This window comes from Euleptes europaea, chromosome 8 (genome assembly GCF_029931775.1).
Source record: "Euleptes europaea isolate rEulEur1 chromosome 8, rEulEur1.hap1, whole genome shotgun sequence".
Lineage (NCBI taxonomy): Eukaryota > Metazoa > Chordata > Lepidosauria > Squamata > Sphaerodactylidae > Euleptes > Euleptes europaea.
In genome coordinates this window covers 52,536,846-52,553,042 of record NC_079319.1, presented here as the reverse complement: position 1 = coordinate 52,553,042, position 16,197 = coordinate 52,536,846, and the positions used below count along the sequence as shown (strand labels likewise).

The window sequence follows — 16,197 nt, the reverse complement described above, 5'->3', positions numbered from 1 at the left end:
TTAAAGTGATGTCTTTTGATACCCATGTTTTTGTGCATGTTATTGTATTGGGTTTGTGCTAATTTATTGAAGTTACTAACAGAAACATTTTAAGCATGCTTAATCAGAAGTACAGACTCAGCTAAACAAATTCCAACAAAAATAATTGCCAAATACTGCCAAATACTATATTTTAATTGATTTGATATCGAGGTCTTTTGAAGAGTGTCTCCTTTTTTTGTGGTCACATCCCAGAAGTTATTTGATAACTGGAGTACATGAGAGTCTAGTTGCTTAGGACTAAGCCCACCATAAAACACTGTAAAGTAGGAGGGCTTAACCCATCCTTTGACTGAGCGATAGAAATTCTTAATCAGTATAAGGAGTTGTTAACTTTGATTTCAAGATCAACCTAGTTTGTACTTCTGTCAACTTCCCTGAGCCCCCAAAGTCTATAATGGCTTTCATCTGTCCTTTGGCCAAAAGGAAAAACTACTAACATTGGGTGAGATGAAAGCTAGGAACCCACCACATCATATGAAATTTTGCTGTAAAGGCTTGTAAATGGATCAAACCATTTGATTTATTACTGAACATGCAGAAAAGGCATAAAGTTGCAGTGCAGTTTGTTATTTTATAGTTGTCCTAGATGACCTAGTCACAGCTTACTTGATTATGTAGGATAACTTAGCAGGGAACAGATAGAGATTGAATTGGTGGAGGTGGCAAGGAAGAACATCATGATAGTACTTAGTATGCTGTATAGCAGCTAATAAGTATAAAGGGGTGGGGTTAGTTTGTTTCTCTAGTTTGGAAATAAATAGAATTCTAAAACAAATTTAAAAACCATGCTAATTCCTGAAGCCTCAGTTGAAACATTTCTTAGTCCCATCAAAAATAGTGGCTCATTCCTGCTAATAAGTGTTTCATTAAAAGTCAACATTTACATTGGCCAAGTTAACATTTATGTGAAATGTTTATATATATTTATATATATATATTTTTAGGATTCTGAGGGCGATACTCCTCTTCATGATGCAATTAGTAAAAAGCGTGATGACATCTTGGCTGTACTTCTAGAAGCTGGAGCAGATGTTACTATTACAAACAACAACGGGTTTAATGCTCTCCATCACGCTGCGCTAAGAGGGAATCCAAGGTACAGTAGATATAACTGACTTCACTGTGTTAGGTAAACAAGGACAACTAGAAAACCATTCAGTGGTGGGAAGACTTTATGCAGTAGTTCACAGGTGAATGTTTCATTTGTGCATTATTTGGGTTTGAAGTGAGCACCACAGAACAATTTTACAATGTGGGGCTGTCCATTCCCCATGGCTTCCACTGAAGGTCGCTTTAAATTGTTTCATGTGATGAACTGTGCATGTGTGATCATCATGGTGACTGAACACGCCATGCCACCACACAACTTTGTTTTCAGACTACATGATTAACTACTCCTTGTGAACATCTCTCTGTTGTGATAGCTATCATGTGGGGCAATACAGAAAGTGTTCATGTGATAGCTGCAATATGTTGGGAGATTAAAAATGCCTTCTTAAAATAGAGGCAACCTTTTTCTTAGTAGATTGATAAGTGAAGGACTTGACATATACCAGGTTAAAACTGTGAAGTGGATTGGGATTAAAAAGAGCCGCAGGTTCCAATAGCTAGTAATGTAATTATTATACCAAAACGGTAGCTGCCGTATTTCACGGAACTTGAAATAAAGCCCTTCTCGGGGTTAATGAACTGGAGCCACTTGAGAAGATATGCTGCAACTGTAAGTGAAAGTGGTCAGTGATATAGAACATAACCAGTGGAGAGCCGGCGTGGTGTAGTGGTTAAGAGCGGCGGTTTAGAGCGGCAGTTTGGAGCGGTGGACTCTAATCTGGAGAACAGGGTTTGATTCCCCACTCCTACACATGAGCGACAGATGCTAATCTGGTGAATCGGGTTGGTTTTCCCACCTATGCACATGAAGCCAACTGGGTGACGTTGGGCTAGTCACAGCTCTCTTACTCTCTTAGCCCCATCTACCTCACAGGGTATTTGTTGTGGGGGAGGGAAGGTGATTGTAAGCCAGTTTGATTCTTCCTTAAGTGGTAGAGAAAGTTTGCATATAAAGACCAACTCTCCTCCTCCTCCTCCTCCTGGCTTCTATATTGCACCATTTAAATTTGTGTCTCATGGTTAAGTTGGATTTAGATTCCCAATATTGCATCCACCAGTGTGTTTTCTGGTGCCCACTTATGATGTCTTGAATGAAACAGAAAAAAAAATGTAGCTTTGGGTTTCTCCTGTCCAGCTGTCTGACTAACATAGTGCTGAGCACATCCTAGGCAGGTGTGTCAAGCAGTTTGTCCTCGGCTTGGCCATAGACACAATTTTTCTTTCATCTCTGGGCTTGACAAACTCTCCCTGTGACCTTGCAGGGAGTTAACTGCACCCATTTCTTTGGGAACTAAAACCAAACAGCCACTTCCTTTTGAGAGCCAGTCCATAGTTTCTTCTGCCTCCTCGTTATAGGAGAGACTCCAAAAGAGCCCAGAGGTATTACCTTTTCATCTGCAGTGAGTAACCATTTGGAAACAATTGCCCTCTTCATAGGATGCCTTGCTTGCCATCTCCCAGCATTTTGCGATTGGGCCCACCCCCATTGCAGCCATTTTGTAATGGTGCCCTCTACCTTCTGTCAGAAATTCCAAAAGTGTCTCAACAAGATGGGGGAACCCCTGGGATCATGTGCATATCTGATTCTCTGCATGGCATTGCATTAATGTTAGGATGGGAAGTAAAAGTATGAAAATTGTTCCTTTATTAGTATGCATGAGAGCCAGTTCACAAAGCAAGCACATTGCAGAAGTAATATAAATCAGGCGTGTTTTGCAGTAGAGCACCTGTTATAAGAGTCAATCAGTGATTCTTCTTTTGTAGTAAGATGTAATTGTCGTTGTCTCTGGGGCAAATGCACAGGTGTAACAAAGATCTCTCAGCTGGAACTCAAGTACATTGCCTCTGGAACAAGGCAGCTGATTGTTTCCTTTTTCACTGAAATGCAGTTCATGTAGTGTGTTGAGACATTTTCCCCTTGGGCCTGTAGTCTCTCCTTGTATAGGTCCAGACTCCTCAGACTTTTTATATTGGGGTGAGCTGAGAGAGAGTCCTGTCAATTATCATTCATCATGTCAGTCAAGAACATTTACTATGGTTGTGTACATTGTATGACTTAATAAACTGTGCTTTGAAATGAGTCAACCAGTGAGAAGCAGAAACCTGACCTTGAACACAATGTTTTGTGCTGTTTTCTAGTGTGATAACTTGATTGGCTAGACATATATAAGGTTGTAACTCCCCATCTGTTGTATTATGGAAAACAACAAGTGAACTTTGGAAGCCAGTTGCTAATAGAAGATGAAAACAGACAGCTCTAAAGCATGCCTGTCGTGTTCGAGCCATTGCTGAAGTATGGCATGATATCTGAATGAGGTAGTATCTTTGCACAGTGCTAAGGTTCCCAGATCACATATAGCTCCTTGGGCTTGTGCTTGGCCTCAATTGTGTGATCCAGTAGGTGGAAGGAAAGAATGGGCTTTAATGGCATTTGTGACTACAGGACTTGGCAGCAGTTCATTTTGATGAGTAGGAATTAAAGTGTACTTCTACCAGAAAACTCATGTTGATTAGGGTGCAGTACAAATATGTATTGTTCCATTCTGTGAAAGCAATGCTTTGTTACCTTTCTAAACAGTAGGGCTATATCTGTAGAATGGAAACATAGAAGGATAATGATAATGTAGTCAAGTCTTTTCCAGACTATGGCTCTGATCAGATACGATACTAAAGCATAGTTGCAGAAGCTTGACTATGATTTGGTATTATATCTAAAGTGGTGAATCATACTTATGGCCATTGCTCTTTAGGCAGCTGCATGTAAAGACTGGAACGTTGAGTGGGTGGAAAATGAAAACAGGCTGCACTAAAACTAGAAATCAACAAATGTTTTGTTTACTAGTCATCCTATTAATTGTAGTTGTCACTGACCCATTCCTTTTCCAGGTCTTATGTTCAGAGAATACTGGAAATGCAGCATCAAGGTTTTCTGTATGAAATGGATTATCTAAATCCCTCTCCAGTTTGTGGGGTAGAAGTTATGGGGTATAAGTTGCTGTGGTAGCCTTTCTCCGTGGCTAACACTGGGGGGCCGCCAGTGAGTGCATCTCTGATGCTAATAGGTATCTTCATGGCTTTTGATAACATCCAGTGCAGTATTCTTCTGAGATGCTTAGCTTGTATGAGCTTAGGAAGCACTGTTCTACTGTAGCTCTGGTCCTTTCTGGATCAGATGTCAGAAGGTGGTGTTGGGTGACTACTTGTATCCCCCCAGCCTTTGGTCCATGGTGTACTGCAGGATTCCACCTTGTTTCCCACATTCTTAAACATAGATGAAACCACTGGAAGCGATCATCTAGATACTTGGAAATCCAGTGCCACCAACAGGCTTATACACAACTCTCTCCTTTAAATCTATGGAGGTACTGCAAACACTAAATAATTTTTTTTGGACTTGGGTGAGCAAACTGAGACCAAATCCAAACGAGAGAGAGGTGATGCTGGTTGGAGAAAAGCTCAACTGGTGTAGGATAGCTGTAGATGATAGCATTTCCCTTTTGAAGGAACATGTGTACAGTTTGAAGGGTCCTTCTGGACCCTGCACTGTTGGTTGAAAAATAGGTAATGGAAGTAGCCAGGAGTGCTGTTTCTCAGCTCAGTATTATTGACCAGATGCAACCTTCTTGGAAATGTAGACCTGTCCACAGTCACAAATGCCTTGGTAAAATCAAGGCTAGACTACTCTAACAAATGTTACATAAGGCTGCCTTTGAAGATTGTTTGGAAATTACATTTGGTGCAGAAGGCAGCAGCTAGGGTGTTAACTGGTGCAATGGCAATTGTATGAGCCATATTTCCATTGCTTTTCAGTTTGTTTCTGGGCCGAGTTCTGAGTGCTGATGCTTACCTTTAAAGCCCTTACCAACCTTGGGCCAGGGTACCTGCTGGTGCCCCTCTGAATCCCTCTGTGTCTTAAGATCTCCTAGAGTTGGCCTTCCATGTGTGCCATCTCTGTATTAGGTGAAGTCCGGGTGTATGATGACTGTGATAATCTCATGCTTGTTTACATTTCTGAAGAACTTAAACTTTCGGGAGGCAAAACTGGTGCACTTGCAGAGGGGAAGGGGTGCTTGCTGCTGTAGAAGCAGCAAATGGAAATTGATCTCTAAACCATGGTTAGTGCAAATAGTGTTGCGATGTAATGTTTGAAATAAACCATTGAGTGGGAGGAGAATATACTATTCGATTGTGAGGGGGAAACCCCTTCCTTTTTGAAAACTTCATTTTCTGTTCTTCTTAACATAATGGTAGTTGGATGGCCTTGGGCAGAGTAACAAACCAATTCTAAACACAGACTCAGACTTAAATTTTGTAATTAATTCCATGTAGTAGATTTCTGTCTGACCTGGGTGACCCAGCCTAGCCCGATCTCATCAGATCTTGAAAGCTAAGCAGGGTTAGCCGTAGTTAGTATTTGGATGGAATGCCAGGGAATTCCAGGATCATTATGCAGAGGAAGGCAATGGCAAACCACCTCTGTCAGTCTCTTGTCTTGAACACCCCATGGGGCCCCCATAAGTTGACTGCGACTTGACAGTGCTTTACAGGCACAGTAGATTTCTGATTCTTCTTAATTCTTCAAATCTCAGCAATGCAAGAGACAATATAGATAAGTTCCCTTTGTCAATTCACATTTAACTCACGATCTGACCAAATATAGGTCTTGTTCTGTATAGGTAGGAAAGTTTTCTGGAAAGAAATAAAATAAAATAAATTAAGCTTTGTGTTCTTACTTGAAAATGTTTTCATTCTCTCCTGCATTCCCACTCTGGCCATATTGTGGTTTCTGGGTGGAGGAACACTCAGTCAGTGAAGGTGACAACAGTGATACTTCATGCGCTTGGCAGACAGACTCCCTCCCTGTGAGGCGGCCTTGGGTGAAGCACCCACCCTCCCTCCCTGCTTGGATGAAGCAAGAGGACTGGGGGGGTGTAATGGGGAAGAAGTGTGGAGAGTCTTAAGCTGTCTTCCTGTCCCAGCCCATCTAAGCCTGGCACAGAGGCAGGGTCTGGGCTGCTCAGGGGTGGGGGGTGGGTAAGGAAAGGGAGCTCAACAAAGACTCTTTGCTGCTAACTGATGGTGTTCAACTTCAACTGGTTTTAGCATGTAAAGTGCTGAAGTTTCCATTATCTGTGCAAATTAGTGACTGTAAGACTGAGAGGTTGCTTTCATGTTTCTTTTGAAGGGACCTTTGCTTAACAGCTAAACTGTTTCTTTTTTCTGTTTGCTGCATGGTCTGTCCCTTGCCTTGAAAACCCTACAGGGTCGCCATAAGTCACCTGTGACTTGACGGCACTTTACACACACATGTCCCTCTTTTACTATGCAGTCTTGAACCTGGCCAAAAAATTAAGGTGTTTCAGTACTGTTCTCCATGGTCTACTAATTTCCTGTTCAGAGGAACTGGAACTGTGTAAGTTCAGTGTGATGCGTAGTTTGTGGTTCTTGCATAGTTGAACTTTCTTTTTTAAATAATTGGTCTGTAGTACTCTATATGAGCAACATTGTCTACTAATACATGAATATGTTTTCCCACATAGTTATCATAAATGATAGAGAGGGTATGACTTGTAAACCACAAAATCACTACTTTTATTTCCTTTTCTGTAAACAAAAATGTAGAACACCATAAAAAAAAGAAATCTTAGTTGCATACTACTTTTCAGTTTTAGTTTGAGAAGAAAAGAGAGAGAAAAAGAAGAAACTGTAGAACAAATGTATTTGAATCCTTAATATTTGTTTTATAAGAACTATACAACCTAGTTTTTGTCCTAAATAAGAATAAAGCAAGTGAAACCAGTCATGGACTTTGAAGTACAGTCGGGAAATAATTTCTAATATTGTAGCATTCCTTTGGGGTACTAATATTTTGCCTAGAATAGGTTGTGATATTAAGTTTGGTTGTATATCTGGCTTGCAATTACATACTTGGCTGTTTTTAAGGAGTTCTCTGTTTTTAAGGAGTTCTCTTTTTCTTCTGTGTTCTGATGTTGACATCATTAAAATATCCTGCTGATGGAAGCATTTGTCCTGTAGTGATCAATACATAGCTACAGCTGGTTGAAGGGGACCAAATCCATTTAACAGGTGATTTGGTTCCATTTTACCAGCTTTAGCAAAGCATTGAAGTTTGAAGTTGATAACACTGTTAAAAACATTTCTCCTGCAAGTATGAAGTATACATTTTCATTTTGAAGTTCCCTGGTGTTTTGCTTATTTTATCTTTTATAATGTATAGGTAAGCCTTTTAAGTGAAACCCAAAAGTTTGGTAGGTCACAGAAGAAATTTGGTGTGCAAATAATTAGTTATTCCTTTATAAGAATAGTCTTGCAATAATGGTAAAACACTATGCCTTCTTACATTTAGCTACTAATATGTGTTTTGTGGTTCTTTGTGAAGCATATATTTATCGCACAAAGTGAACATATTGGAAGGCAATGCCGGTTTTATTCAAATTACAGTTTACCACTGTTGCTTTTATTAGAACAGCTGCTGAAATGTTTAACTGATTAGGGGAGATTGAAGAAGTGACAGCAATGTTTAAGGTTGCTATTTGTAATAATCAAGTGTGTCTAAAGTATGACTATAATAAGCCAGAGCTGTACTTGAAAACAATTGAATTGAGGCCTTTTCTGTAATATTTTGCTTCTTTTTTCTTCCTGTGTTGAATGCCTGGTAGGTTTTTGTTAAGAATTCCTGTCCAAAAGAAGTTAAAAAAACTGCTTAACATACCCCGCAGTCTTTGAAACAAAAAAAAAGCATGCAATTTTTAAAATAAAAGATCGTTGATTCAGACGAGTTGCAGTAGAGGTACACACACAGTATTTTGTTTGAGAGCCAAGTTAAGAGGGCACAGAATTAAGTCAAGCCATAAACAGTTTAAGTGTCTTTTAACTGTGGTCCTCCTCTGCTTTGTTATGTAGTGGTGGTGAGATTTCTTCAATATACATTTTAATGCTATTTTTAATAGAAACATAGCATGTGGCTTGCTTTAGACATAAGCATTTAAGGCAGCTATAAAACTGGCATCTATTTTTATCAGCTGTATGAGAACAGTTACACAGGTCCAGCTGCTCAAGTGTTCTTTTGGATGGCAATACAGTTTCATGTACTAGCCATATCAGGACAAAAAGTGACCATGGAAAAAAGTAGTGTAGCATTTGATAATGTCAGCATGTGTTAGCCTTGTCAGTCAAATGGTTGAGATGTTTGAATTACGACGGTGTCAGCAGATGTTCAGAGTTCAACTTGTGCTTAGCTTGAATTCAACAGCTGACCTAATGATGGAGGTGGCATTTTAGTGACTGATGTTCTAAGAGAAATACTAATATGAGCCTGTGTTTATAATAGTATCTAAAATTGATTTTGTTGCTTGTTTGCAGCAAGGGAAGGTGAAAACTTCGTTATATATATGGTAAAGCTCAGCAAGTCTCAAAAATTAATGTTTTGTTTCAGCTGCACTGTAAGCAGTCAGACCCCTTCCTCCCGCTAAGGGGTGCCATGGAGGCACGGGGCCCAAAGACTGGCATAAGAGCAAGACCCTGCTCCCCACAAAATGGATGCCTCGCAGAGGGTTCTGGGATCCATCTTGTGGGTCGAGCCTGGGCAGGAAGGTGGTTGGCCGCTGTTCTTTCCCCCTGGCTCTAAGATGTGCCTGGCTGGGCAGTGGGGCCAGCCAATTCCCATTGTGTCACCCTGAGGTGATTTAATCAGTGCTCCAAGCTAACCATTACTTACCCTATCTGCACCCATCCCAGCAATCAGTCAGTATTCAAGAGAATAGCCCAGGCAGTCTCTTGGGTCCTGACAACTGCAGGTTTGGGCTTTTTCCCCGGTGGCTGTTCCATGTTTGTCAGACAGCTTCTTAGAAGCCATAAGGGCTTTCTGGCAGTGCTGCAGACAGAGTTATTCCAGAGAGCTTTGGGGGCAGACTGAGCTCGGGGAGGGACGGATATCTTGCTGGAGGGGCATAAGGTCTACTTAGATTGGTTTCAGTACAACTGTGTGTGTGTGTGTAAAGTGTCGTCAAGTCGCAGCCGACTTAAGGCGACCCCTTTTTTTGGGGGGGGGGGCGTTTCATGGCAAGAGACTAACAGAGGTGGTTTGCCAGTGCCTTCCTCTGCACAGCAACCCTGGTATTCCTTGGTGGTCTCCCATCCAAATACTAACCAGGGCTGACCCTGCTTAGCTTCTGAGATCTGACAAGATCAGGCTAGCCTGGGCCATCCAGGTCAGGGCTCAGTACAACTGTAATGTATTTTATATCTCTGTTTAATGTTTGTTTTTGTTCATTTATTGTTTGTATGTTGTTGCCTGTCCAGAGATGCTTTATATTTTTAAAGAAATTTAATGAATTATCAAGAACCATGGTAGCAGCAGCACTGACTACACTTCAGCTGAACAGCATTATGCCCCACTCTGGGATGTATGAATTTGAACGAAAAATTATAGGCTTGTGAGGGATGTTTTGGAACATTTGAAATTTCTATTTGGAAGTTCACCTCTAATTTAGCTCCATCTCATAACAAAAAAAATTCACTTTTGAGCCTGTAATATTTCTGAACAGTTGAGTTAATTTTTGTTCATTTCAAATGAACTAATAGTTGTGCGATCCAAGTTCATGTTTCAGTTCTTTGTCACATGGTTCTCGCAAGTAATAGTTATTAGGTAAAGTAGTGTTTTCATTTCTTAGACTTCCGGTGTAACTAATTCTAAGATATCTAAATAAAACTTTCAATTTGGATGCCAGCCTAGAAATTTAAATTTAATTTTTTCATCCTTGAATTTTCAGGACCTTAGTTAGCGTAAATTCTTAATGTTTTAAAAATAATTGTGTTGGCTGTCATCTTGGGATTTAATGGGATCCAGCTGCCGGCGGATAAAAGTTTTAGCCATTAACTACGTGCAAGTTTAGAGAAGGCTACTTGCAACGCAGTCTAGTGTGTGGTGCAGTATTGTTCAGACCATAAAACTCTGATCTACGTACCTTGCATTTTCAGATAGACATAAGAAATTAATTTGCTTACTGGTATCCTTCATGTAGTTCATATTTCCATGCAAGAAACACCAGTTTTTATTTCATTTTAGCATTTGAGTTTATGTTGGGTCATCTACCTTACAGACTTGCAGCCCTAAGCATATTTACTACAACATAATTCCTATTTTTTTTTCTCAGTAAATACTACTTATTTTTCAGTAAGTATGCTTAAAATTGCTCTCCTGGTCCCTTAAGCAGGAAAACTTTATTACACTATGTAGTTGTGGAAGCATAACACTGCCACTCAAACACATTTGTTGTAACTTCTAAATAATATTACACGTGTAGATTCTTCAGTTGCATAGTCCTTACTCAGATTCAGGCTGGTGGTGGTGGGGACGCTGGCTTAGATGAATAGGGTTCATATTTGTCATGTCAGATTAATGGAAGTGAGGCAAGTGGAGGAGATGCACAATTGGAAAGATCAGTCACCCTTTTAAGGATGACAGTAATCCAATAAATAATACATCTTTTAAACTAAAAGTTCTAGGTAGATAGATGAATATAGGCCAAACACCCCTTGTCAATGTGTTGAGATTACCCTTTTTGATGGAAATGCATGGCAATGCCTTCAGATAATATTTGTTTGAAATATCCATTTTCAGTTGAATTATTTATTATTCTAACTGCCAAGAATCTTCCTTTCTTAGTTAGCAGGTAAAGAGAATTTGACAAAATCTTTTCAAAATCAGAGTGTTTTAAATGCTTTAGTAAAGATTGCGGGCCAAAAATGTTTAAGGCTGATCAGGCAATCAAAGTTGTAGTGATCCTGGCATTGTTAGTAGCAATTTTGACACACAAACTGAATTAAATTGCATACTCCAATGTGATTGCTTTTTCATTCTTACATTTGGAATTCATAGGAGATAAACTGTGTATGAATACTTGTATTACCAGCAAATAGCACATTCAACACTTTCCACAGTTTTGCCAAATATTAATTGTAAATTTACAAATTGTAAATAAGTGTTTTGCTTCCAAATCAAAGAGAATTCCTCTTTCAGTAGGCGTTTACTTCGGTTTCTGTTACTGGTAGTTCACACCTGCCAAAAATACATACTTCTTTACATTCCATAGCACTGTATCTTCATATGGGTACATAAAGAAGTATGTGCTCTGTGCAGGTTTTAGTAACTGTTGAGCTATCTGTGGCAAGCTGAAAAGAATTTTCCTCACACCCCATTATTTTAAGGTGCAGGGTGCATGTTCCTAGTTAGGTCCAGGATCCATGTTAATTGTATTTTTATACAAATGTACATTTATTGATCAAACTAAACTTGATAATGATTTCTGTACAGTAGATACAAAGCATATTAAAATTCATTATCGTCAAGATGATTTCAAGTACTTGCCCCTGTGTCTGTTGCTATTTCTTGCTGTTTAATATGCTTGTAGATGAAGAGCGACATAATTTCACTAAGGGTTTGCTGTACGAAATACTTAATGACATGACAAGTTGCATTCCACTTCGAAGTTGAGTTGCCTGTAGAATCTTCAGTCATGTTTCAATCTGTAAAGTGCTAGCATTATCCAGAGGAAATGGAAGTACTCCTCTACATAAAAAGTTCCATCTCTAGTATCTTAAGGTTTCTAGTGGCTTCTAAAATAAATCTAAACTTGAGGATGTTTCTATTTTTCTATTTTTAAAGAAGGAAAAAAAACTTATAATGGAAAAAAATAACTGGAAAGGTTTGGTATTTAACTTGCTGTAGTTCACATACTATAGAACTATCTTTACTAAACAGTTCTGGAATAATTGCTGACTTCACACAATAGTTCACGTGTTTCACTACAGAATAGTTTGCAGACTTGCCATATTTATCAGTTTGGACATACTTAGCTTACTAGACAATTCAGTACCCTTTTACTGTATGGAATGCACAAAATCAGGTTGTAAGAATCAATAAGACTTTATGTATACTTCTGAGGTAAGAACATTTAGGTTTTGGATGATGCATAGATTGTAAATGTGTAGTAGTCTGGATAAGGTTACTGAACGGTTTCATTTGGAAACTAGTTTAGAGAAAGGGTTAAGTATAGCATTTTAAGAATCCTGAGATGAAAACAGAGGAAATGTTCAGTTTCTGCAGCCCATGACAAGAAGCTAGTGCAGCTGATAGAGAGCAAATCAGAGCTAAGCTGTAGCTAGCTCAGTATTACAAGGAGAAACGGCACTGCAGCATAAGAATTACAATTTGCTCATTTCAGATTTGAACTGGATTGCATTAAGGGTCCAGAATAAAACGCTTTTGACACTGTCTTAATAAAACGTATGTTATAATTAAACAGTGCACAGGCTTCTTATTTTGTTATGTATATAGAAATAGTTAGAAATGCTAGTTTGCTTTGACTTGAGGGAGAGAATGAAGTAATCCATTTATCTACAATTAACACTTTTCAAAACATTTAGACGTCAGTGAATGCAGTATTTAAAATACAACTAATATATTCTTATCAAACAGTAATCTGCTGAGATACTCAGATTAAAAGTGAATTCTCCAAATTTTCTCTTTACACTACAAATGCTGGATACTCAAACACACTGGCAATAAGCATTACCTACAACAGAGATTTAAACAGCATATAAATGATACATGCAGACAGGGACATGTGGGATAATGCAGGATTTCTGATGCTCTGTTACCTGTAAGCTTATCATGCAGCATTTTCAGTTGGAAGAGAGGTAATGACCTAGAGAGAGACATCAGCAGCAGCCATCTCGTCTTGAGTGTTCCTTCACTCTATTCGCTGATTCAGCTCTTCATTATATGGGAGGGGGGAGCTGTAGGAAGGTGCCGGCGAATACATATTTCAGTGTCTAAAATAGTTATAACCGAACATGGGCAGCAATTCTGAAAGATACCTGCTACTTTTTTCCTTAATACGAAGGCCCGGGTGCGTAAGGATAAGTTTCTTGTTCCTTGCAAGGCTGGCAGTAAAATATTCAGAATAAGTTGCTAGGAAACTCAAGAATAAACTCGTTGTCTTTGTCAATTAAGAAACTACTAAAGAAAATGTCCATTAGATCTTAAAAATCCAGGATGTACCACCACCCCTTCCAATAAAATAAATGCTTCCTTCTTGCTCCTTAGATGTTACACTTCCTTTCTTCTTGCTTAGGTTTAGTTTCTAGGCAGATCTGTTGTAGCTTTTCCCCCTGTCTTCAGAGGTCAGATGCAGTTGTTGAGGTCAGAGCTTCCACTTGCATGCTATTTAGGCTGGATGCATTTGCCACTTAGAGGACATGAGCAAAACTGTTTCTGCTTTATAGGCAGCTAAGCATTTGAAACATGCACTCCAGGCAAACAGGCTGTCTTCTGCCTCTCTCTTCCCTGACCATATTTGGTCAACCATTGGAAAAAATAGTCTCTCGGTTGCTGATCTAGAAGCAGAGGGTGGCTTTATCTTTTTCTCTGACTATTGATTGTTCATCCTGCAGTCCCAACACTGCTCGACCATTTGTGCCAAAATGTTTTAACAGCACGGCTATATAAAGTGAGGCCTTGCACTTCCAGTTTTCTAGGTGTGTGTGTGTGCCTCTGCCACCGTGCTGGAAGCACTAAAAAAAATGAGGGATAATTAAAAGATTTCTCTGTAGGGTGATAATTTAGCTTTAGAAATAAAGTTTTTTGTCTGATAGGTGTAGATTAAAATAAAGAAGAATAACTTTCCATTTAAGAAATTGGTTTAATAATCGCATGATCTTAGAGCCAAGTGGGGGCCGAAGCTCCTTAGAAGCTGGCATGACCCCATGCCAGCATAGATATAAGAATAAGGTGGTACCTACGCCAGCGCGGGAGCACTGCCAGCCCCCGCTGCCAGCACAGCCACACTGGCAGGAATTTCCCAGAAGGGAAAGCCCGTGCCTGCGTGGAGGGGTTGCATTCCTGGGGAAGGAGCTGCTGTTTAAGCAGCTTTCTCACCCCTTTCGCCCCGGGAATGCCCTCTCGCACTGCAGTGGTGCTGCTCCACCTTTTTAGTGGCGCAGATCTGCCCCCCCCTTCAGGATTGGGCTGCCTGTCTTATTCAAAACACTGTAAGATATTTTTAGTAGTTCTGAATGTATTAGGGATAGTTCTTTTCAAAGTTATTATGGGATACCTTTAGTTTATTTCCTGTGCATATTGGTATGAAATGTCTTCTAGAGGACTGCACTTTGCAAACAATAAAGCATGAACCAGTTGAAGTGAAGTAAATATATTGTGGTTTGCAAACTCACTAGGACATAGGTTGTCCAGTTTGGAAATTACAGCAAGCTTAATATCTATAAATGGTGGAGAGCATTGAAATGCAGGAGCAAAAGCGGCACATGGGATCCTGTGAGTCTTCGTCCTGTTCCAGTACTCCAAACCAAGGATCAAACACATTGTATGAACTGGGTCAGAGTCATGACTGCTTAGAGATAATTTTTTCTTCATTTTAGAAGTCTTTAGCACAGTCAGTCTCCATGGCTCTCAAATATAAATCTTGTTGAAAGTGTGTTGGCCGACAAATATCTTGTCAAAAGGTTGGATTTCATCATGAAAGGAAATCTTCAGCCTTTAAAATGGTTTCAGATGCTACCCTGAAAACCATATAATACATTTTAAGTATGTTCATTTGAAGAAGTATGTGATGCTCTGGGGTGTCCTTCTCCCTGCTTCTTAACATAATCTTCTGTGCCCCCTTCATTCAGTGTTTTCGAATATGAATATTAATCCCATTTGTATTGTAAGAATAATGCATGTAAATGTTGTCTGAAAATATATTTTGGCTGTAGATTGAGGACAGTGGTGGAGATGTAGTAATTAGAGGCGACTCTTCTTGACATATTTGTGCCCATGGGTCCCCATAAGTAAGCTGTGACTTGATGGGGGGGGGGAATGGTATTAGAAAATGGTGGTACAATGCTTTGACTGTATTACTATCTGAATGAGTATCTGAATGAGATAGCTGAAAATTCTTATTATTAGTTTTTAAAACTACTAGTTCTATTTACCCTTATAAGTTCAGCTTCATACTTAGTTAAGTTGATATGATAAAGGCGAAAGATTTATGCGATCTGAAGAGAAACCAGAGTACTGTAAGTTGATAAATGTGTGGAAAACTGATCATTGTGCATTTCTAAAATAACTCCTATAATAACTCACTGAGTTTGAAAGTTAGACTGGAAATGTTTGATTAAAAAATTGGGGTGCATTCATGTTTTATGGGGGGGGGATTTCCAGCACTCCCAACTGAATTTGTGTGTTAAGTGCCGTCAAGTCACTTCCAACTCATGGCGACCCTATGAACCAGTGTCCTCCAGAATGTCCTGTCCTTAACAGCCTTGCTCGAATCTTGCAAATTGATGGCCGTGGCTTCCTTTATAGATTCAATCCATCTCTTGTTAGGTCTTCCTCTTTTCCTGCTTCCTTCAACTTTTCCTAGCATGATTGTCTTTTCCAGTGACTCTTGTCTTCTCAATTGAATGTAGGGTCCATTATAAGCTGTATTGTTTGAGCTGCTGTTATGTTAGTGTTTGCTGTTTATATTGTGTGTATTTTGTATGTTTCAGCGCAATGCGAGTATTACTTTCCAAGCTTCCAAGACCGTGGATTGTGGATGAGAAAAAAGATGATGGCTACACTGCCTTGCACCTTGCAGCACTTAATAATCACGTGGAAGTGGCAGAACTCTTGGTGCATCAGGTAAAGATTCTTACTGATTTTTTCCATAAAAATCCTTGAAACAAATTCCTACAAACTCTGCTAGTGTCAACATGCCATACTTGTATGACATTAGATTGGCTGGAGAGACGGTATATGCACATAATACTGCTGTGAAAGACCACTTTCTTGTGAATATCAACAATTCTGGTATGCCAGAAGCCACATTTTGTGCATTATATTAGTGTCATTAACTGCTAACATGATTTTTAGTGATAACGTAGGTAAAACTAGCATAGGTAATATTAATTATTACTGTTATCATTTAGTTGACATTAAATACAGCTGGGATTATAAGGGTGGGGGTGGGAAGTAATGAA

General features: G+C 39.4%; 1 protein-coding gene across 1 annotated transcript in view; it reads left to right on the top strand.

The window, feature by feature from the left end:
- The window catches only part of MIB1 (MIB E3 ubiquitin protein ligase 1), a 48,710-nt gene that overhangs the window by 17,905 nt on the left and 14,608 nt on the right, over window positions 1–16,197 (top strand). The window contains exons 12-13 of the mRNA XM_056854324.1: window positions 987–1,138; window positions 15,727–15,859. Of these exons, the coding sequence (XP_056710302.1) occupies window positions 987–1,138; window positions 15,727–15,859 (285 nt within the window). The remainder of the gene's footprint in view (window positions 1–986; window positions 1,139–15,726; window positions 15,860–16,197) is intronic.